The 23,274-nt window shown below is 35.8% G+C and overlaps 1 protein-coding gene across 15 annotated transcripts in view; it reads left to right on the top strand.

Moving 5' to 3' along the window:
* RALYL (RALY RNA binding protein like) overlaps positions 1–23,274 on the top strand; it is a 677,252-nt gene that overhangs the window by 463,833 nt on the left and 190,145 nt on the right. For 2 of the 15 annotated variants that reach the window (XM_078072267.1, XM_036094151.2), the window contains exon 1: positions 20,983–21,124. The exons of the other annotated variants lie outside the window; for them this stretch is intronic. In XM_078072267.1, the coding sequence (XP_077928393.1) occupies positions 21,088–21,124 (37 nt within the window). In that variant the 5' untranslated portion in view covers positions 20,983–21,087. Of the gene's footprint in view, positions 1–20,982; positions 21,125–23,274 lie in introns of those variants that run through there. 15 annotated transcript variants of the gene reach the window in all.

The raw sequence follows: 23,274 nt of genomic DNA, 5'->3' as shown, positions 1-23,274 counted from the left end.
AAAACAACAACACTGAAAACTCAACAGAGAAATGGAAGAAAACTTCAAATAGCACTTTAGAAGAGAGGATATACAAATGAACAAAAACACAATGGTTAACAACCTCATTAATCACTAGGGAAATGCAAATTAAAACTATAGTGATATCCCAGTACACACCCACCAAAATGATTAAAATAAATGTTCTGGCAAACACTGGCAAGGATGTGGAACATCAAGAACTCCCATGCATTGCTGGTGGGAGTGTAAATTGATATAAGCATTTTGGAAAATATTATATAGCTACAATAATTAAAAGAAAGTCTTGGTCAAGTCTATTAAAACTGATACATTACCTTATGAATTCCTAGATATATTCCTATCCCTAGATATAAATAATACCCCCTAAAAACAAGTATATATGTTTACCAAAAGAGTTATACAAATATATTCATAGTGTTATTTCTAGTAGCTCCAAACTAGAAACCACCCTAAAGTCCATCAACATTAGAATAGACAAGAAAAACTGTAGTGTATTGATACAATCAAATGCTCTTCAGTAATTAAAGTGAATAGAATATTCTGGTCCCCACCAACACGCTTAAATATCACAAACAATTTTGAGCACAAGAAGCCAAATACAAGAGTACACAGGGCATGATTCTATTTATATAAAGTTCAAAGGCAACTAATTTATGATGTTATTAGTTGGTATGGTAGTTAACTTGAAAAAGAGGTGACTGGGAAGAGAAAAGAGGGGGGCAATTTCTGGATCTTGGTGCTGATTACACTTTGTAAAACGTACCAAGCTCCACATTTATCCTCTGTACACTTATTTGTGTGTGTTATTTTTTGATATAAATTCTACTCCTATGAGTATTACATATAGAAATATTAGTCTGGGCTTTGGTTGTCATGTTTCCAGTCATTGTCTTCCCAGCTGTAGCTGTAAAATTTTTTATGAGCAGAGACTTACTTGCTCCTTGTGTGCAATCCATTGGTACCATTCCCTTGGATTTATTAATTTAATGGAAGCTCTTAGACATTTTACACACAGAGAAACATAACAGCATTTTTGTTTTTAAAATGTTATTGTTATTCAGAGACGTTTCATATTTTGTCTAGTTTATGCAATTCAAGGCAAAGTAAGACATTAAGTGGACGTATTATAGCATTTCCTATATTCCAACTCACCATATATGATGAATACGATGGACATGGATATAACTTCTATTCCAACCTCTTTCTGGTATTACTTGCTCTGCCTCAGGAACTGGGAAACTAAAAATGCAAAGCATGAGTCATTTATTTTTCTGATTTGGATTGTAACAGGTACAGTGTGGTTTAGGAGCGAGCAATTGTTCCCTGATCCTCGAGGCGTATTACTTATAGCAATGGCAGCGGTGACATGATTCTAAATCAGGCAGCTGTAGAGCCGGTTCTGTAGTCGTGAAGTGACTTCCTGAGCATAGAAACGGCAGCAGTGCATCTGGGTGCTCAGTTCTGCAGTGTAGATTTGAGTGAGCTTTGATGAAAGCTCAATTTAAAGTCTATTTCTTCATCCTTCCCAATGTTCTTGTAAGCTGTTTAATGCCTTGTAGTAAATTCCTTTCTGTAGTAAAGCACCTAGAGGTGAATCTGTTTTCTGCAACTGGTTCCTAATTGGTAACAAAAGAACACAGTCAGCATTCTCTACCAGGAAAAAAAAGCTCACGCTAAATGGATGAACAACTTTTATCCTCTTCTATAATTAGAGTTTAATCTTGGCCCTCTTATCTATGATCACATCGAATATTAACTGAAAATAAATTTTGTCATTTCAATTCCATCACCACTCTTGAAAACTTTCAAATAACAAGATCTACTTTTAAGTCCAGTTAAGATCTTCCATGTAATTATAAGTATCATCATACTTTCTGCATGAGAAAAGCACCCATCAAATGTCATTGTAGTGAATCTTCGCAGTTGTAATTTACCTTTTCCCATTTGCTCATTATGCCATGTGGTTGTATTTGCCCCATATTAGTGGATCAATAGGTGCAAGGCTCTTCTATCTCACTAGATTTCGTTAAGAGTTGATTTACTCCCATGCAAAAATAAAAGAGAAATATAAAAGTTATAATGGCGCGCATGCGCGCGCGCACACACACACACACACACACACACACACACACACACACGTGGGGGAGAGAATCTGGTCTATACAAGACATGAAGTGTTACATATATGGCCATTTCTTTAGCAAAAGGAGTAGAAAATTGTTTTCCTAAGAATCACAGAAGAGGTATTGGTGATTTATTTAGTTTTCCTTCATGGCATTAAGCCACATTAAGCACTATTTTGTGCAACATAATGGCTATTAAGCAACTTTGTACATGCTTGTCTCTTGATGAATTGTTTCTTAAATCATAATTCATAATTCATGTAACATTTTATTGAGCATCCACTAAGTACAGCATGTTGGGGACTATGGGAGATATAAAGCTACCTATGAAACTGACTCTATCCTCATAATTGATCTTATGGGAGAGGCAGACAGAAATATGTAATTTCAATCCTAAAACAAATCACACTATAGTTTGTTATAGTAGATTGTGGTTAATATTATAAATAATGTGAGTATAAAGGAAGGAGAAACAAATTCCAAAATGAAAATACTAGAGAAAGCTTCAGGACAGATATTTTGTTTGAATTAAATAAGATAGAAGGGAGGACCTTTCAAAAATAAACATCATAAACAAATGCTATTAATGTTCAGGTAAGTTTATAGAACAACCTAGATCTATATGCCTTGTCCATATTATGGAGGGTGGTGGAAACTAAGACTATAAAAGAAGAAAAATTGAGGCCAGAGTTTGGAAGATCATAAATGTCATGCTAAGAATTTTAGATGTTATTCCATAGTCATTTGGAAGCCACTTAGCAAGGAACCAAAATGTGAGGGCATTAGGGCATTCTGATGGCAATGTGAAAATTGAATTGACCAATGGAAAGATCGGAGTTGAGAGACCTCTGCATAACTAGTGGAGAGGTTTGAATGGTAAAATGTGGTGATAATAGGAGTGGGGAGGAGCAACCTACCTAAGAGGGATGCATTGGTAAATAAGTAGTAACAGGAATAGTTATAAGAGAAGGACCCCTAGAATATGACCAAAGAAACCTGAGTATGGGGTATCACTCACTTAAAGTGATAAACAGAATAATTTCCTCCTTAAGATGTCCATGTCCTGATCCCCAGAACCGGTGAATACATTAACTTCTACAGCAAAAGAGACTCTGCAAATGTAGTTAAATTAAAGATCTTGAGATAGGGAGAGGTTATCCTGGATTATCTGGATGGGTCCATGTAATTACAAGTAATTACAACAGGGTCTAAGTGAGGAAAAGGAGCTATGACAAGGGAACCAGCTGTTGAAGTAATGTGCTTTGAAGATGGAGGAAGAGGCCCTAAGTCAAGAAATGCCAGCATCCTCTAGAAGCTGGGAGGACCAAGAAAATGGAATTCCACTCTGAAGCAACAGGATGGAATGCAAAATGGCCTACAATTTAATTTTAGATTTTTGATTCACAGAAATTAAGAGAATAAATTTATAGGGTTTTTTCTAATTTCTATTATGAAAAATTTCAAATGTACATATTACAGTTAATTATTATAATGAATCTTTGTATGTCCACTATTCAGGGATTTTTTATTTTTTATTTTTTTTAAAGATTTTTGTTTGTTTATTTGACAGAGAGAGAGAGAGACAGCAAGAGAGGAGACACAAGCAGGGGGAGTGGGAGAGGGAGAAGCAGGCTTCCTGCTGAGCAGGGAGCCCGATGCGGGGCTCGTTCCTGGGATCATGACCTGAGCCGAAGGCAGACGCTTAACGACTGAGCCACCCAGGTGCCCCAAGCTAGGCAATTCTGAGGGAATAAATGTATGTTATTTTTTTTAAGATTTTATTTATTTATTTGACAGAGAGAGAGAGACAGCGAGAGAGGGAATACAAGCAGGGGGAGTGGGAGAAGGAGAAACAGGCTTCCTGCTGAGCAGGGAGCCTGATGTGGGACTCGATCCCAGGACCCTGGGATCATGACCTGAGCCGAAGGCCGACGCTTAACAACTGAGCCACCCAGGAGCCCCAAGGGATTTTTTAAGTTAAAGTACAATTGACATATTAGTCTCAGGTGTACAACATGATTTGGTATTTGCATACATTGCAAAAGTATAAGTCACTGTAAGTCTAGTGATCTACCATCCATCATCACATAGAATTGCACTTTTTTTTCTTAAGATGATAACTTTCAAGATCTACTGTCTTACCAACTTTCAAATATAGAATACAATATTATTGACTACAGTCTTCGTGCTGTACATTACACCCCCAGGATTTATTTATTTTATAACTGTAAGTTTGTACCTCTTAAGCCCTTTTACCCATTTTGTCCACTTCCCTACAGCTCTCTCTGCTGGCAAGCCTCAGTCTGTTCTCTGTATCTCTGGATTTTGTTTTTTTTGTTTGTTTGTTCATTAAGGTTCATCTGTGTTGTCAAAAATGGCCAGATTTCATTATTTTATATGGCTGAGGAGTATTCTATTGTATATGTATACCACATTTTCTTTACCCATTCATCCATCAGTGAACATTTTTAGCTTGTTTTCATATCTTGGCTATTGTAAATAATGGTGCAATAAACATAGGGGTACATACATGTTTTCAAAGTAATGTTTTCATTTTCTTTGGATAAATACCCAGGAGTAGAACTGCTGGATCTTATGGTAGTTCTATTTTTAATTTTTTGAGGACCCTCCATACTGTTTTCCACAGTGGCTACAACAATTTACATTCCCACCAGTAGTGCACCAGGACTCCCTTTTCTCCACATCCTCACTAACACTTGATGTTTCTTGTCTTTTTGGTAATAGCCATTCTGACAAGTGTGAGGTGATATTTTATTGTGGTTTTGGTTTATATTTCCCTGATGATTCGTGATGTTGAGCACCTTGTCATCTACCCGTTGGCCATCTATGTCTTCTTTAGAAAAATGTCTGTTCAGAACCAATGTCCTTTTTTTAATTGGATTGTTTGGGTTTTTGTTATTGAGTCATAGGAGAGCTTTATATTTTTTGAATATTAATCTCTTACCAGATAAATGGTATGCAAATATCTTCTACCATTCAATAGGTAGTATTTTCATTTTGTTGCTGGTTTCTTTTGCTATATAGAAGCTTTTTTCTTTGGATTGCTCATTTGTTCATTTTTGCTTTTGTTGCTCTTGCATTTGGAGTCAGATCCAAAAGAAACCATTGCTAAGGTCAATGTCAAGGAGCTTATTGCCTGTTTTCTTCTAGTAGTTTTATGGTTTCAGGTTTACATTCAAGTATTTAACCCATTTTGAGTTAATTATTGTGTGTGATATAATATAGTAGTATACGTTCATTCTTTTACATGTGGCTATCCATTATCCCAATACCGTTTATTAAAGAGACTGTCCTTTGCCCATTGTAAATTCTTGCCTCCTTCGTTGTAAATTAATTGACCATGTATTCATGGGTTTATTTCTCAGCTCTTTATCTTGTTCTACTGATCTGTGTGTCTGGTTTTATACCAATAGTATATTGTTTTGATTAGTATAGCTTAGTAATATAGTTTGAAATTAGGAAGCATGATGCTTTCAGCTTTGTTCTTTCTCAAGATTACTTTGACTATTTGGGATCTTTCGTGGTTCCATACAAATTTTAGGATCATTTGTTCTGTTTTTGTGAAAAATGCCATTGGAATTTTGATAAGGACTGCATTGAACAATATGGACATTTTTTACAATTTTTTACATTTTTACAGTATTAATTCTTCCAAGCCATGAACACAGAATATCTTTCCACTTATTTGTGTCTTCTTCAATATCTTTCATCAATGTCTTATAGTTTTTAGCATTAAGTTCTTTCACCTCCTTGTTTAAATGTATTCCTAGGTATTTTATTCTTTCTGATGCGATTGTAAATGGGCTTAAAATTTGTTTCTGATAGTTCATTATTAGTATATAAAACCACAACAGATTTTTGCATATTGATTTTATATCTTGTGACTTTATGATTTTGTTTATTAGTTCTAAAGGTTTTTTGGTGGAGCATTTGAGGTTTTATATATATAAAATCATGTCATTCAGAAATAGTGATGGTTTTACTTCTTTCTCTCCAATACGGATGCTTCTTATTTCTTTTTCCTGTTTAATTGCTCGGGATAGGACTTCCAATACTGTATTTAATAAAAGTGGTGAGAGTAGACGTCTTTGTCTTGTTCCTGATCTTAAAGGAAAAGCTTTCACCTTGTCACCATTGAGTATGATGTTAACTATGGGCTTGTCGTATATGGCCTCTATTATTTGTGGTACTTTCCATCTATATGCACTTTCCTGAGACTTTTTATCATGAATGGATGTCAAATCTTGTCAAATGCTTTTTCTGTATCTATTGAGATGATCATAGGGTTTTTATCCTTCATTTTGTTAATGTGATGATTCAAGATGATTAATTTGCAGATGTTCAACCATCCTTGCATCCCTGGAATAATTCCTACTTGATCATTGTGCTTGATCCTCTTAATGTATTATTATTGAATTTGGTTTGCTGATATTATGCTGAGGATTTTTGCATCTATTGCCCTGTAATTGTGTGTGTGTGTGTGTGTGTGTGTGTGTGTGTGTGCGCGCGCGCGTGTTGTCTTTGCCTGGTTTTAGTATTAGGGTAACACTAGCCTTGTAAAATAAGTTAGAAGCATGGCCTTCTCCTCAATTTTTGGAGGGGTTTGAGAAGGATAGGTATTAAATATTTTTTGAATGTTTGGTAGAATTCACCAGTTAAGCTATCTAGTTCTGGACTTTTGTTTGTTGGGAGATTTTATGTTTTTGTTGTCAGAGTTTACATCTTTTTTATTTTATGTATCCTTTAACTTATAGTTATTTTTACTCTTTTTGTGTTTTAATCTTCATATTAGAAAGCTAGATTATTCCAGTGAGATTTTTACTTTCATATGTTTTCTTATTACTAATTAGTGACCCTTCTTTAAAGCTTAAAAAAGTCCCTTTAACATTTCTTTTAAGGCCAGTTTCATATAGTGATGAACTCTTTTATAGCTTTTGCTTGTCTGTAAAACCTTTTATCTCTTCTTCAATTCTACATGATAACTGTGCCAGGTAGGGAATTCTTAGTTGTAAGTTTTTTGCTTTCGGTACTTAAATTTATCATACCACTCCCTTCTGGCCTGCAGTTTCTGCTGAGAAATCAACTGATAGTCCCTGCCTGGTACATAACAAGTTGTTTTTTTCTTGCTGTTCAAGATTCTTTCTTTAACTTTTGACATTTTAATTATAATGTGTCTTAGTGTAAATTTGCATTGTTTTAAGTCACTATTACCATGATAATATGTTATAGCAGTAATATGTAACTAATGAAGATTTTTGTACCTAACAGTAGAGTATAGCTGTAACTGATATCTAAAAATCAGGAACTAGTTTTGGAATTGGGTAATGGCTAGAGGCTGGAGGAATTCTGAATATGACCCAAAAAACCTAGATTGCTTTTTAACAGACTTTGAGTAGAAAATGAATGTTTAAGGACACAGAAGAAAGTGAGGAACATGATAGAAAAAATCTACATTGCCTTAGAGAATACTTAACTCATAATAAGCAGACTGTTGGTAGAAAGGGGGAAATAAAATGTTAAGTTGAGGGATAGTGGTGAGAACAAAGGGGTTCTTTGTTATATAAGAGTAAAAAGCTTGCTAAATTGTGTCCTACAGTTTTGTGGAAAGCAGTTGAACTGTTATGTGGTAACTGTAATGCAGTTATGTGGATATTTAGCTGAGGAAATTAGGATATTTAGCTGAGGAAATTTACAAGCAATACATTGAAGGTATGACCTGATTTCTCCTTGCTGATTATAGTAAAATGTAAGATGAAAGAGATAAATTCAGGAAATAACTGTTAACCAAAAAGGAACCAGGATTTGATAATGTGAAGAATTCTCAGTCTATCCAGACTGCAAAAAATGCCAAAATAAGGACATTCACTGTCAGGAAAGCAAGCTCCAGAGATGTTACGAAGAGTGCGGCTGGCCAACCTATTGTTAATGCTTTGAAAGGATAAGAAGGTCAGTGTGTTCAGTCACACAGAGTTTCTTTGAAGAGATAAGCATGTGTCTTATGAACCCTCTCAGCCATCTTAGCAGAAGCCAGAAATAGAGAACTCCCCAAAAGAATTATGGAGGATCTGCTTGTCTAATGAATGAACCACAGGGTTCTTGAAGATGTTATACAAGCAGAAATACTGCCATCTTGAAGTGAAAGGGACAGAGAAAGGACAAAATAAACAGAGACTGCTGGACTCAACAAAATTCTGCAGACAGGAAATAGTATGACAAAACTCCTCTACTACAAATGTACTGTTCTCTAGAAAAAAATGTGGATGACTCTGAGGGCAGAACCATCCCAGAGGATGAAACCATGGGCCCTGAGGGCAGGGTTATAGTCCTGGAGGGGGAAACCAAGAGCCACAGGGGATTATTCCCAGTCTTTGAAACATAATGCAGTTTTTCCAGTTGAATTGTGGACTGATGAGGTGATGAGATAAGATTCTGAACTTTGAGTTTTTATTAAAATGGATTGAGACCTTTGTATGTGGGATAGACATGACTCTTTGGGAGTTAGCGTGCAGACTATGATGGAGAGAATAATGACTTTCCTAAAATATCCACATCTTAATCCCCAGAACTTGTATGTATATGTTACTTTATATGGCAGAAGGGATTTTGCAGATATGATTAAATTAAGGATCTTAAAATGCTTGTATTATCTTAGATTTTCTGAATGGGCCAATGATAAAAAAAGTATCCTTATAAGAGATGCAGGCAAGTGAAAGGAAGAAAAAGGAGATATGTCAATGGAACCAGTGGTTGGAGTGACGTATTTTTTAAGGTGGACAGTGCCATGAAACCAAGGAAGATGAGCAACCTCTGGAAGTTGAAAAGACAAACAGATTCTCCTCTGAATTCTTCAGAAAGAATGTTGTCTGAACAATGCCTGATTTTAAACTTCTGACTTCCTGAATTATGAAAATAAATTTGTGCTATTTTAAACCACTAAGTTTGTGGTAATTTGTTACAGCAAAAACAGAAAACTAATACATTCATTCATTTATAAATATTTGTAGAATAGCTAGTATATTTCAGACACTGAGCTGGCTGCTAGGAATACAGTAACAAATGAAGTAGATATAGTGGATTATAGTTTTACATGCTGAAATCTGGCCAGAAACAATGCAAGAAAAGCATGTTTTGTTTTGTTTTGTTTTGTTTTGTTGCACATGCTAGATTTGCTATATATGAGTTTTGGACATCTATATAGATATATTTCATAATAACAGCTAATGCTTATGCTGGTCACTGTTCTAAGCACAGTTTATATATTAACTCATTTAATTCTTATAATAATCCTGGCAGGGTGTTATAGATGAGGAAACTTCTATAGATGAAGAAACTGTGTATGGATATATAAAGCAACTTGCCCAAGTTCATGCAGCTGGGTGGCAGAGCTGGTATCCAAATAAATAAGCCAGTCTGGCTCCAGATCTTGAGCTTTAAAACACTTTTAGCAACTCTAGTTGAATATGATTGTGAATCTGTCATTTTGCATAGATTGATCTGTAAATATAAATTTGATACTTGTAAGGAAAATAAGAAACAACAATGGCGTAGAAGCCAAAGAATAGAGTTTTCGAGAAAAAGATAATAATTGACATTGTCAGATGTTGATTAATGTCAAGTGGAATGACTATTAACCAAAAATGCCTTGATTTGGTGACCTCGTTATAAAAGTTTTCCTGTTACCATTTTCTGAAGTCATTTATTAACCATTATTTCTCTGAATGTGTCAGGCCTTTGCACTCAGCATTTTATTAGTTTCAGCTGCTTGAGTATAGTTGGGCAGTTGTCACTAACCCATTGAGGCCAATGGCACCAACTCACATACGTACATCTTGGCTTCATTCCTATGATGTTCACTAGCATAGATACGCTTTGCTTTGCTTCCACTGAAATTGCTCAAGATGTTTTGTCCAGTGATCTGCGTGAAATTAGCCCTTGTCAGATATTTATTGACATACTACACGACTTTCTGTCACCCTTCACTGCCACTTCTGCAAAACTCAAACCAGCATTTAGAATGTCAGAGTACTGTATACATTTATTCTGTCTGATATGGACAGATAATTTTAACTGGTATTTTCATTAAACATTCTTTTTAAAAAACTTTGGATTCACATAATATCTATTAGTAAATAAAATATCAAGATTAAGACCATGGTTATTTTATCTTCTTGTGCCCCCTTCTAGTTAGTGCAAGTATATGCTTCATAAGTATCTGTGGACTGGAGTAATGAGGCATAGAATTCTATTAACTATTATTGTCTTAATTTGAGTAATGAACAATTGTTTGGAGTATTGTTACAAATTGGTAACAAAGTTAACATAAGAATAACTTCTATCATCATTATTTGTTGAATACCAATTACGTACCATCATCCACTTTATACATCCACATCTTCCTGTAAGCTTTCCACCCATCTTGGTCTACGTCTCACTAATACCTCGTGGTCGCCTGTGACTCAACTCTTTCAGCACTCTTTCCACAGCTCTCACCCACAGAGCTTCAGAGAAGAATGAACCAACTTACTGTCAAGGGCTGTTTTTTCATACGCTGTCATAGGACCACACATCTACTTTCAGAGCACCTATTTTTGAACTTACAGAATATATTTTTATGTTATCAATTAATGTCTGTACCCCCCACTAAAATAAAAACTATCCAAACAATTGTGTCTATCTTTGCTCACCATCACATTATCCACACGGCGCAATTTGAGTGCATACACTATCTGTATTGGATATATGAAAAAATATTAAAGTTAAATTAATTTCATTTTAGTGAGGGATCATACATAGAATCCTAAATTTTCTAATAAAAACATCAGATTAATCTGATTAATCCGGTGGGAACATATAGATATTCATGCTACTGGAAACACATACCATAAACTCCCCCCCAAAATATAAAACACCTTTTTTTTTTTTTTCTCACTGAATCAAGATCAGGTGGTCACAAGGCCAGTTCCTTCTCTGCTATGCTACTTTCTTACAAAGATTTCTTTAAGTAGGCTTAGAAGTTGGGAACCAAAGGTTTTTGAAATTGAATAATCACCTTTTCACATGCTGTATTTGTATTCCTATTTTGTGAGCCCCCTAATGACGCATTTACATATTTACTGCACAGTCCAGGTGGGTTTTCTAAAGCGTTCCAAGACATGATTTAAAGATAGCTTGAGATTTAGTGTTCATCAAACTAAAGGAGACAGTTTGGAAAATAAAATTTGAGACTCTTTTTTCCACTTACAGTCCTGTTTCTGTATCTAAGGCCGTTTAAGTAAACATCTAAAAACGGTTTTTATAACAGTAAGAAAATCATGAATTTCATTTACATATTTACTGTTCACATACTGCTGTGCTGGTGATGGCAAAGGCAGAGTTTATTCAAATAGTTGTCTTTGAACACACATGTGAGGTCAAAGACTATCCAGGTGGTTCTCAGCCCCTTAGCAGACACAAAGACACACAAAATGAGGACTGGAGCTGGATTCCTGAAATACCCTTGGGCTATGTAATGCTAAATTATACCTGAAAATTCAGTCTATTCAACTCAGCAGGCTGAAGTCGCTCATCAATGTGATAATTATAACTAAATATGAACAGGAAAGAAATTAGAAGAACAGGACTGCTGTGTATACCAATTTTGTAGACAGGCTGAAATGAATTCTATTAATATATACTTAAGATATTTTATGCACATTTTACATTGGAAATGATTAGAAATTTTGAAGTAACAATTTTGATGTTATCATTAAAAACCAATATATGCTGAATGTGATCCATAAATAGAAATTCATATTTAGCCAGCAGGTCTTAAAAGTCCATAAACAATCACACATCTTATTATTGCTCTTTGTCCATGTTAAATATTATATTTTTAAATCACAAACCATCATAATGTCTAGCCCAGGATTTTCAAGATTGTGTGTTTATGTGTGTGGTGTGTACACTTAAATTTATCACTTAATTTTATCTATTTTTATTTATTTTATTTTATTTATTTATTTGAAAGAGAGAGAGCACTAGCAGGGGTGGAGTGGGGAGGAGAGGCAAGGAGGGAGAAGGGGCAGAGGTAGAGGGAGCAGCAGACTCCCTGATGAGCAGGGAGCCCGCCGCGATCTCAAGACCCTGAGATCATGACCTGAGGTGGAGGCAGATGCTTACCGACTGAGCCATCCAGGTGCCCCTAATTTTATCTATTTTTAATTGGAAAATTTCTCCGGGTCATTCTCACCCACTTGATTCTTCTCCTTGAACATTTTCCAAATCCATACTGGATCTTAGGTTTATGTAAATATATCAAATGCATTGATTAGGGTCCGGTGCTGCATTTACATACATATCTTAGGATCCCTGTACATGCATCTCTAGAATCCTTTATTTAGAGTCCTGGGATGGGTATCAGAATCAATTCCATATTGAAATCCTATGAATCAAATTTGTTCTCCCATTGATTCACACATTAAAAGCAGGTATATCTTCCAAAAGAATAGCAGTAACTCCAGCAATTCAAACTGAAGTAAAATTCTAGATAATGTTCACTGTTCTCTACTTTTTCTGAATTTGATTTCATTGTCTGACATTTATTCACTTAATATATAAGTTAGTGGTATCATGGATTGGGCATGGCTTTTGCAATTTACAAACTTGGATGCAGATTCCAGCTCTACTTCCTACTAGTTTTGTGAACTGAACCTCACTTGAACCTCAGTTTTCCTATCTGCAGAATAAGATGACAATTCCTTTCTCACATAGGTGTTTCAAGATTAAATAAAATCACATAAGTAAAATCCTTGGCGCTAAATAAGCACTTAATTATTGTTTATAAGATTTCATTCAAACTCTGTAATAAATCAATGAACTATTTTCATTTTAAAAATCTCATATGTATTTACATTGCTTGCATTATGAAACTAATGGTGGTTGACTGTAGGGGTGATGATGTGAAATTAAGATGTGTGGTATTAACCACAATGTGGTCTATCCTCTTTGAAGCAGAGAATGCAAGGCATCATACAATAAAGTGCTAAATCCTGTGAGTCAGCCTTTTTTAGCATAATGTACTTATTCTCTGCCTTGTACCAATAAGAATTTGAGGTGACCTACCCCCTACTTATACTCCACTACCACATATATCCTATAAATTATAATTCTGTATAGATAAAAGACAGCAGAAGAAAAAGTAGAAAAGAAAGATAAGACCAGATGCTCTAGTTCAGAGGCAAGAAAGAAAAGAGGGCAAGTTTGATGGAAGAGGTCGACTGAGATAAGAATCAGCCAGAAAAAAGAGAAAGGCAATGCGCTGGGCAATCAGCAATTTGTGCAAGAGGACTTTGAGCATTTATTTCTCCATGGACATTTGCTACATTTTGCCTTCATCTGCCTCAGGTGCCACTTGCTGGTAACCGCAATTACCCTTCATCTTCTCTACTTCTTTAAGGATCTTCCCCAACCAGAGTCTGGCCACTGAAGTATCGTTCATCTTCCAAACACCCTGGACACTGTCTTGCTTGGTAGCTCTTCAACTCACATCTCTGGTTTTTAAGATAGGTAGGTAGATGAGTAAATAGGTGATGATAAGTAGATGATAGATAGATAGATAAATTGATAGATAGATGATAGATACATAGATAGAGACATAGCTAGATAGATGATAGATAGGTAGATGATAGATACATAGCTAGATAGATGATAGATAGATAGATGATAGATAGATACATAGCTAGATAGATGATAGATAGATAGATGATAGATACATAGCTAGATAGATGATAGATAGATAGATAGATGATAGATACATAGATACATAGCTAGATAGATGATAGATACATAGATAGATAGATATAATAGAGTATATATTTCTTATTTTGTAAATTCTGTTATAGTGAAATTCTACACATAATTTTCATGATCATGGAAACTATTGTGATTTTAAGGATGTTTTAATGTCTCACCATTATTCCATGTAAACTCAGTAGTATCCCTCCATCCCAGGACACCGTGAAGATGCTATGTCTGAGACAGAGTGGTAAGGTACTGAGGAAGTGTTTCTCATAACTAAAACACCTCCAGGGAACGTGGTACAGCAATTCCCCCACACCATGCCCACATCCAATAAACTCTATTATCGTGTTCATATGTCTGTCAGATAATTTGTTATGAATATAGTACCCTTTATGTGGCTATCACCCCGAAGAGGCTTTGTACTTTTTAGGTCTAGGTTTGCTACATTTTTACTGTGTAACAGTCAACACTTGTTAAAATACTTTGAAGTAAGATAAATTATTTACACAGGCATAAATACCTTCCTTCATATTTCTAGTTATAATCTGTAGAAAATTCAAGGTTAATTTAATCGTATATGTTTTAGTCTTCTTTTAAAAAAAAAAAAATCTTTTAGGGGCCATTAAATATTTGGGCCCACCCAAAGGATGGGATTAAAAAGATAGAATGCCATTATCCTTGAGACAATGAAAATAAATTTATCCAAATATGAATGGGAAAGTAAGACCACTAAGAAGATAAAACTAAGTCTGAAAAATCAAATTTAGGCTAAAAGAACGATGAAACTAAGAGAAGGTAGAATGGGAACCACACAAAGAAAGGGAAATGAACAAACGTGAGAATGCTCAAAAACAATTACCAAGGAGATTCAATGAAAATAAAGCCGATTGCAATGTGAGTTATAAAGGAGAAACATTTAACTGTGTTGAATACATTTAAGTATTAAATATTTTTTAAAATTCAGTGATTTCAAAGACTTGTTTGATATTAGAGCATAAGAAACTGGAGAAAGTCCAAAGAAATGAATAAAGACTTCATAATAAAATCCAATTATAGTTTACAAAAAATCTTAGAAAATTTTTTTCCAAATACATAAAAACATTTAATGAATCAAATGGAGGGAATATACAGTTGACTTGTTTGTCAAGTACAAACAGTCAAGTATAAAGAAGCATCATTCTGGAAATTTTCTCACTCATTTGAACCAGTATTACAAATGAAAACTTGAGCCGAACATTAGGAAGTTTTATGTTTTCTCTGATTTAAAAAAGAACAATGATAAATCTATCAGTCAAATGAGGTACTAGGTAAAATGACAAGAAGATTTTTTAATATGATAGCCACTCAATACTTTAATTAATAACTATTTTTAGATTATCTGCTAACAGGAGAGCACTTGACTCTGGGGCAAACAGATATGGATCCAGTTCCAGAACATTAAGCAAGACAGCAAATTTAATATAAACATACACAGAAAATGCAGATATTTTTCCTTAAATTGTCGAAAAGATGGACCAGTGATTGTGCTGAGGTTGAAAATATTTGGATGTTATCCCTGAAAGTACCCAAGCAAAGGACTTTTGTAAAGAATTTATAGGGGCTACACTAGCAAGGAGATGTTTTAATAAAGAAGGCAGAACTCATCTCTGAGCGGAGAAAAGGCAGAGTTCCCCCAGGGACAGCTGACATTCTGGTGAGGGAAAGGTAGAGAAGGTCCACATCTGTGCGTTGCTCTGTAGGGTGATAAGAATGACATAAGAAAAAGGTTAACTGTGGGTAACTTTCTGTGCAAACCTGAGAAAAACTGACCAAAGGGAAGTTGAGATATCACTGATCAATTAAGAAATAATTTCAGGCTAGGGTGCTCAGAGGCTCTAGGCTAACTCTGGGGTGTTCTGGATTGAGGCTCCTGCTGTGAGTACCTGGTTTGAGTAGCCTGAGGTCCTGCCCCTCCATTCCCTTCAGTTTTCTGTCCAGCTAACTTGTAAGAGCTCTCTATGGTAGACCAGACATCTGTAAATGAGGAATTTTGGCAAATTCACTTCTTAACACATTTTCAATTTTACCATTTTATTGTTTTAGTAATTAATAATAATAATAATATAAGTATTATGCAGTTCGAGTTAAATATTTCCACACCATCGAGGGGCACCTGGGTGGCTCAGTCGGTTAAGCATCTGCCTTCAGCTCAGGTCACGATCCCAGGGTCCTGGGATTGAGCCCCACATCGGGCTCCCTGCTCAGCGGGGAGCCTGCTTCTCCCTCTTCCTCTGTTGCTCTCCCTGCTTGTGCTCTCTTGCTCTCTCTCTCTCTCTCTGTCAAATAAATAAATAAAATCTTTAAAAAAATATTTCTACACCATCCATATACTGTGTCTTGATAAAATTCTTAGAAGTTCTATCAAAATTAATACATATTATAATTTTTATTTTTTTTCTTCTAAGTTCTTATTTAAATTCCACTTAATTAACATACAGTGTAATATTAGTTTCAGGTGTAGGATTTAGTGATTCATCACTTACATACATATTGTAATTTTTAAACCAGGTAAGAATGTCAGAACTCTGGATGGGCTAATCATTTGATACTCTTGGTATTCTTTAAATGTTCTCTTAGTGTTTTATTTGGAAGAAAGGTTGAGGGTTGGGGCATCAGGAGAGGTGGGTGAGGTGACATGTATGAGAAAGGGAAGTCAACACTGCTGCAGACATGAGCAGACCTCTGCTGTCCCAAGCAGTCCATGGTGCTTCTGAACTTGAATGTCCCTACCAGCAGCTAGCAGCCTAAACCCTGCAGTTAATTGCATTCATCCCTCTTAGGAGTGAGTTGAGCACTACTAGTTGTTATGGAAATATGTCTCTGTGGGTCTTCATCCCCTGTGGCCTAAACAGCTACCGAAAGTATCCCTTCAACCTTACATGGCATGTTACAGTATTGCATTAGCTCTAGAGAAAGATCAGCCGGTTCAAAACCAGGCATTATCTCTTGTTCTCTGTGAGGTTTCAGTCAGAACACTTAATCTCTCAGCCTTATCTTACTGAAACATTAAAAGGGGCAAAAACAAAATAATAAAAATAATAATAATGATAGGAGGAGGTGGTGGATGAATCCATCATAAGATTGTTTTTAGTATTCAGTGAGTAATCCCGTAAAACTCTTAGAAGACAGCCTAATGCCTAACACCTAACATGCACTCCCTAAATGAGTGTTAGCTCTCATTAAACCATGGTGTTCATTCCCTGTGACGAGTTCCAGCAAACATCATTTTCTTGACTTCAGTGCTTTATTAGTGACACTATAATGACACTTTTACATAAGTCTTCTCCAGCAGCTACCCAGTGCATCGTCCCTTAATTCAGTCCTAAAATCATATTGGTCTATTTTCTAACAAAATAATCTCAACACAACTACCTAAGTCATGCAGTGTCCCTGAATATTACCTGCACCTGCCCTCCTTTGGGGAAAGTTTGCTCATTTCTAAAAGGAAGGTAGGGATAGCTAAGTAACAGACTTGCAAAGATTATGTGACATGATGTGTACTTAGCACAGTGCTTGACACACAGCAGCACAGAGTACTTCCTTTATCTCTCATTGTACACACACACACACACACACACAGTACACACCCTTCCTTCCTTCTTTCTTCCTTCCTTCCTTCCTTCTTTCCTTCCTTCTTATTTGTTGTTCTTTTATGTTAAAAGTCATCTTCTCTTACTTTGCCAGGTACTTTTATTTTTTAAATGGTTCCTTCCATGAAAAAGGGAAAGATATTGACATAATCATTTGATTTTATATGGTAAGTCATCCTTCCCAATTTGTCAACACTCATTGAATTTGTATTTCAAGTATGGAATATAAAGATTGAATCCATTAGGGGCACCTGGGTGGCTCAGTTGGTTAAGTGTCTGCCTTTGGCTCAGGTCATGTTCCCAGGATCCTGGGATCAAGCCCCGTGACCATTGCGTTCCTGCTCACCTCCCTCCCTCACCCTCTGCCCCTCCCCCCAGCTCATGTGCTCTCTCTCTCTCTCTCTAATATAAATAAGTAAAATCTTAAAAAAAAAAAAAGATTGAGTCCATTAAAAGAAATCATGTTTCAGGGAGTAGATAGATATTTTAAAAAGCAAGTAATGCTTTTTTTGACCTCTGACATTATAGGCATAAAGCTGATTTTGAACATAAAACAACAGTACTCAGTCTGGATTCTTGAAGAGGGTAAGGAAAAAAAGAATGAGATGCCTGGACCTGTCTTCTCTCTTCAGCTATTTTTTCTGTCCTGTATGTCTGCATTCTTCCTCCTTATTCTTGTGGCTGAAAATTTCCCAGCCAAGACCTCCTCCTCTGCCTCAGCTACTTCCTCTACCTTCCTTTCATCTTCCTACCTGTACTGCAACATGGTACTCATGAAGTTGGTCTTAATCCATTAGGTGGAGTTGAGGTCCCAAATTGTGATGGTTTAAAGCACTAAGCACAGATATGAGGTCCAAGAGTGGATTGCTCTGTATTCCCTGAGGTGAGAAGAGTAATGTAGGAAAGAGTTGATAACATGAAAATCCCTATGTGGAAACTATGAAAGTCAACCCTGGTACAAGATTGGGAGCACAACAGTGTACCAAACATTGAGGAGTACAAGTCAGGATACTTGTTTTCATGCGTGTCTGTGTGATAATGAATGAGGCTGGCTGATGGGTTGTGGTATATGTGAACAAATTTAAATTGTTACATAACCTTTGCAAAAATTGTTCAGATCGATGTTAATCACAGATATTACAGCACTAACAATGTGAAAAGAGAAAAACTACACATGTGATGGAACCATATAATAATGTAAAAATTAATACCGTTTATGTCATTGTATCATTAAGCTATTTCTGCCTTATCATCACCAATGACATGTTTATTCATACCATATATGTTGGACAGACGGTTTTAACTTTGTTTAGTTGTAATAAATTTTATGTTTGTTCATCTTCTGGCATGAGTAACTTTTATAAAGGAGAACTTGCTTAGTGGTTGTGACTTTGCTTCAGTAAATTTAAAATTGATCTTCACATCTGTGAGTATATACAATTCCATCCAAAACAGTGAACTCGTCCAAATTAACTTTGGGGCCAAAAGATAGACATGAAATGACAAGTGCTTGCATCAAGTAAGAAAGTAACTTCAGTCAATATACATGAGTTTGACTATTGTCCAGATTTATTGAAAAATAAATTATAGTTGTATTGTCTTTATAACTTAAATTAGTTCATAAAAACTCCTTTATTCAGCAAATATTTACCAAGAGCCCACTTTATACCAGGCACTGATATGTCCTCTGGATATATAACTCTGAAAAAAGAAAGCCTGTCCTCTGAAAGCTAATGTTCTAGTAGGCAGAGACAAAAAACGAATACATAAGTGCTATGGAGAAAAATTAAGCAGGTAAAAGTTTGTGGGATATAAGGTGTATTATATGTCATTAAGAAAAAGCCTACTTATTTTATTTATTGAAATATTTTAGTCTCACTATTAGAGAAAACACAAGGAAAATCCTTCTAGTGTTTCATAATTGACTATGTCTTAGAGTAAGATATAACCATAGTGGTCTTTGACAAAAAAACCTCACTAAACACTGCAGTTTGTTAGTCAAAAGTCAAAGAAAGTGGACAGGAATGCTGCTAAAAACCTGCCAACATGCTCTTCTTGAAATCTATGATTATGAAATGTAGTAATTACTTAAATATGAAAATATTCTTTTTTAAAAAAAAAAGATTTTATTTTTTTATTAGAGAGAGAGAGACAGCGAGAGAGAGAACACAAGCAGGGGGAGGGGTAGAGGGAGAAGCAGGCTTCCCACGAAGCAGGGAGCCCGATGTGGGGCTCGATCCCAGGACCCTGGGATCATGACCTGAGCCGAAGGCAGACGTTTAACGACTGAGCCACCCAGGGGCCCCAAATATGAAAATATTCTTGACACTGAAATAATCCTTTTATTAAGAAGGATGTCTCCTGCTATCAGTAAGTAGACTGAGTTTGTTAACACTAAAAAGGAATTCTGGCAATTGAAAATGTCTTCTGCTTTTAGCTGGAAGATGGAAGCTTAATGTATAATCAGGAAGTCTTATTACATAGAAGTTATTCACTGGTGTATAAATCCTTTGGTATTTTAAATAAAACTGCATTTCAGACACCCTCATTAGCACAGGAAGGAGATTGGAAATCATACACAATTTTGGAGTGTCTGGGAGAGGTAGTGCTCCTGAGCTTCTGCGGGGTGCCAGGCGGGCGTTGCTCTCAGAGCGGAGAGAGTCCAAGGCATATGAAGACAAAGCTTCCGTGCTGTCCAGTTGACAGTGTGAAATGTGTTCAGATAAGAATATGTCCACAATCCTGTGAAAAGAGAGGTCTGAGGACAAAAATGAGGCAGCAGGGGGGAGGGCAGGCAAAAGACTCCTGAAAGGCTTCCTTCGGGAGCGGACAGAGTGCCCAGCACACAGTAGGCACTCACCGACTCTGAGACCCTAACGCGTGCCCCTTCTCTTCTAGGCCTGGGGAGATAATGTGAAAATACTGCAATTCCTGCATTGCCTGAGAAGCAGTCTGTTTGGAGAAATAGACAAAACTAAAAGTGGCAATTGCTTTAATAATTGAGCATACAAAGTGCATTGAGAGCTCAAAGACAGAAAGAATTGAGTAGAATTTCAAAAATAAAATACAAATCTAAGCATTCTAAGGTGGCTAAAAGACATGTGAACCCAAAGGATAGTTTTTAATTTCTATAAATCTCAAACAAGGGTTTTTATATTTCATATTTGTATTTTCGGTTTTACTGCTCTTGCTAAATACATGAATCTGTTCTTAATTCAACATTGCTTCAAGCACAGCACTTTCATAGTGCAGATTTTATTAGAGAACTTAACAGCGGTTGGGGGAAGGTGAAGGGAATACAATTTTCTCTAGAAGATTTGCATCAGACAGAGTGGTTACAGGCTGTAGCATCGCCCCTGTAATTTTATGAGAATGGTATTACCCTGGCTTTCACTGTGTGATTGCTGGTTACCTTCTGTCAGTGAGCAACAGTCTTACTGCAAAGCAGGAGCACAACCCGGCTCTTTGTCTCCGTAGTCAAAGCAATTACTTCTTAGAAAGTCGGATTTTTTCAGAATGACCATGTACAGGAGCAAACGCAGACATCAGAGATGTAAGTAAATTCTGACCCAACTTTTCCTTATGACTGTGGTGGGAGAAACATACTTGATTCCTTAAAAGACTAATCATGACTTCTTCAGATCTATCCTGGTAGTAGAAAAAAATATTGTAGCTTTTTTTCTGACTAACCTTTATCTGTATCCCTCTTACATGCTTGGAAAATGTTGGGGGGAGAGGGGATAATTCACTTGTTACTATGGAAACCTTTGGAAAGGTTTACAAAATCAACAGAGAAACAGATCAAATGCAATTTCAGTCTAGCTCAGGAGCCTTCATTCAGGCATGATCACTGGGTAGTTCTCTCTCTCTCTCTCCCCCCTCTCTTCTTTTCTTTTCTTTTGTTTTCCTTTCTTTTCTTTTGTTTTCTCCCCTTTTCTTTTCTTTTCCTTTCCAGAAGTGATAGATTTTCTTTCCTGAAAGTCTATTGAAGGGTTTGGGAAGCTAGCCTAAAACTTCCATTTATTTATCCGATATCAATGATAACTCTCAGGAGAAATAAAACAGTTCAGAATAGAGGGGAGAGAGAGTTAATTGTGAATGACAAGCTGAATATGTAACAGGATATTCATAGCCAAACTTCTTGGTCCGGAGCATATTTGTAACATAATTCATTACAGACACCATTTTAAAGGGTTAAAAGGAGTCATTTGTAATCTACCCTAAAGGAATTGATTCCGACTGAAAAGGAACAGCACAGTTACCCTGGCCTAAAGTCCAGAACAAAGATGATTATGGAACTGAAAGCCATTAGGTTTAGCTAAAAATCAAAGTCTTATAATGTGTTTTATGGTAATGCAATATGCCTGCCATGAAAAGCTTTCCAATCACTTCTCTTTCTAGTAAGCCCAAGTCGTTATCACTTTATCTTCCCTATTGTCTAAAGCAAAGTAAATATTACCTTATTGCACCCAGTGCATCCTATCACTGACTCTGTTTACCATCTTAGACAGGGAACTACAGCTTGTTTTATAGTCGAAGTCTGTACTTTTTCATTATTCCTAGGATGTCTTTAGGCATTACTAAATATTTTAGACAATCGGAAACAATTACTCTATCAAAGGCCAAAATATGATAGAAATGAAATTTTTTTTGAGTATGATAATATTTTTGGCCAATTTCCACCTGAGACGTGAACACTAACATTTCTCTTGTTCAAAGAAGTTTTATGCACCACAGAAAGCTCTGAGGGCCAGGACTGCCAGTTTGATTTTATATGCCTGATTGCCTTTTGACGCCTCTCTTTCTTGTGACTGAGAAACAACATATGATAAATGCTGCTTGTGTCTTATAAAAATGATTGGTACAAAGTCTACAAATATATTGCTGATTAATTTCCTTGTGATTTCCTCCCACAAGAATGGATCTAAATTATGCATGTACTTGAAAACCATCTTGTACCTTTACTCCTGTATCTTTTGGACACCCCCTCATTTTTTTCCATGTAGGTAATCATCACCTCAATGCACATGGCAAATAAAAGATTATAGAAAAATTGTACTGAGTCTCTCCCCTAAAATGTGTTTGCTGAAGTCTGCGATTAAGCAGCAGGAAGAAATTGTGAATTACATGAGACAAGTCAGAAGATGTATAATTATACAGGATGAACACAGTAGGGTGTACTAAGTGGTTTAGTTAAAAAAAATCTAATGTGTTACTTCTGTTTAATTGTATCAGCTACATTATATTGCATTAACTGTTTCTATATTCTAATCATGTAAAATATTGGAGAGCAAAATATAATAAAATTAAAGTATACAGAAAGGTTAGCAATAAGAGCAAATAGAATCCTTAAATGAATTTCTATCTTACACTAATAATATTTGCAAAAGTGGAAGGTAATGCAATTGTTTGCTACCAATGGGTATATAAAAATATCTGAATTATCCCATCACCAAAAACCAGTGCATTTCCATTTTCAATCATATCGTTTATGTGTGTGTTTTTGATCATGTAAAAGGCATAAACTAGCCTAGAGGCAATTGTAATCCAATTAAGGCAATAATTGCACACTTAACAAAACCTCAATGTGAGAAAGAAGGAAAGTGTTTTTATGGTTTTCTTTAAAATTGAAAAAGTACATAAATAAACTTTCTAATTTCCTCATTCCCTAGAGACTTACCATAATATCCTTTAGTAAAAATA

Source organism: Halichoerus grypus, chromosome 5 (assembly GCF_964656455.1).
Source record: "Halichoerus grypus chromosome 5, mHalGry1.hap1.1, whole genome shotgun sequence".
In the NCBI taxonomy this organism is placed as follows: Eukaryota; Metazoa; Chordata; class Mammalia; order Carnivora; family Phocidae; genus Halichoerus; species Halichoerus grypus.
The sequence above is the reverse complement of the archived record's forward strand: the minus strand, read 5'-3'. Positions and strand labels throughout refer to the sequence as shown.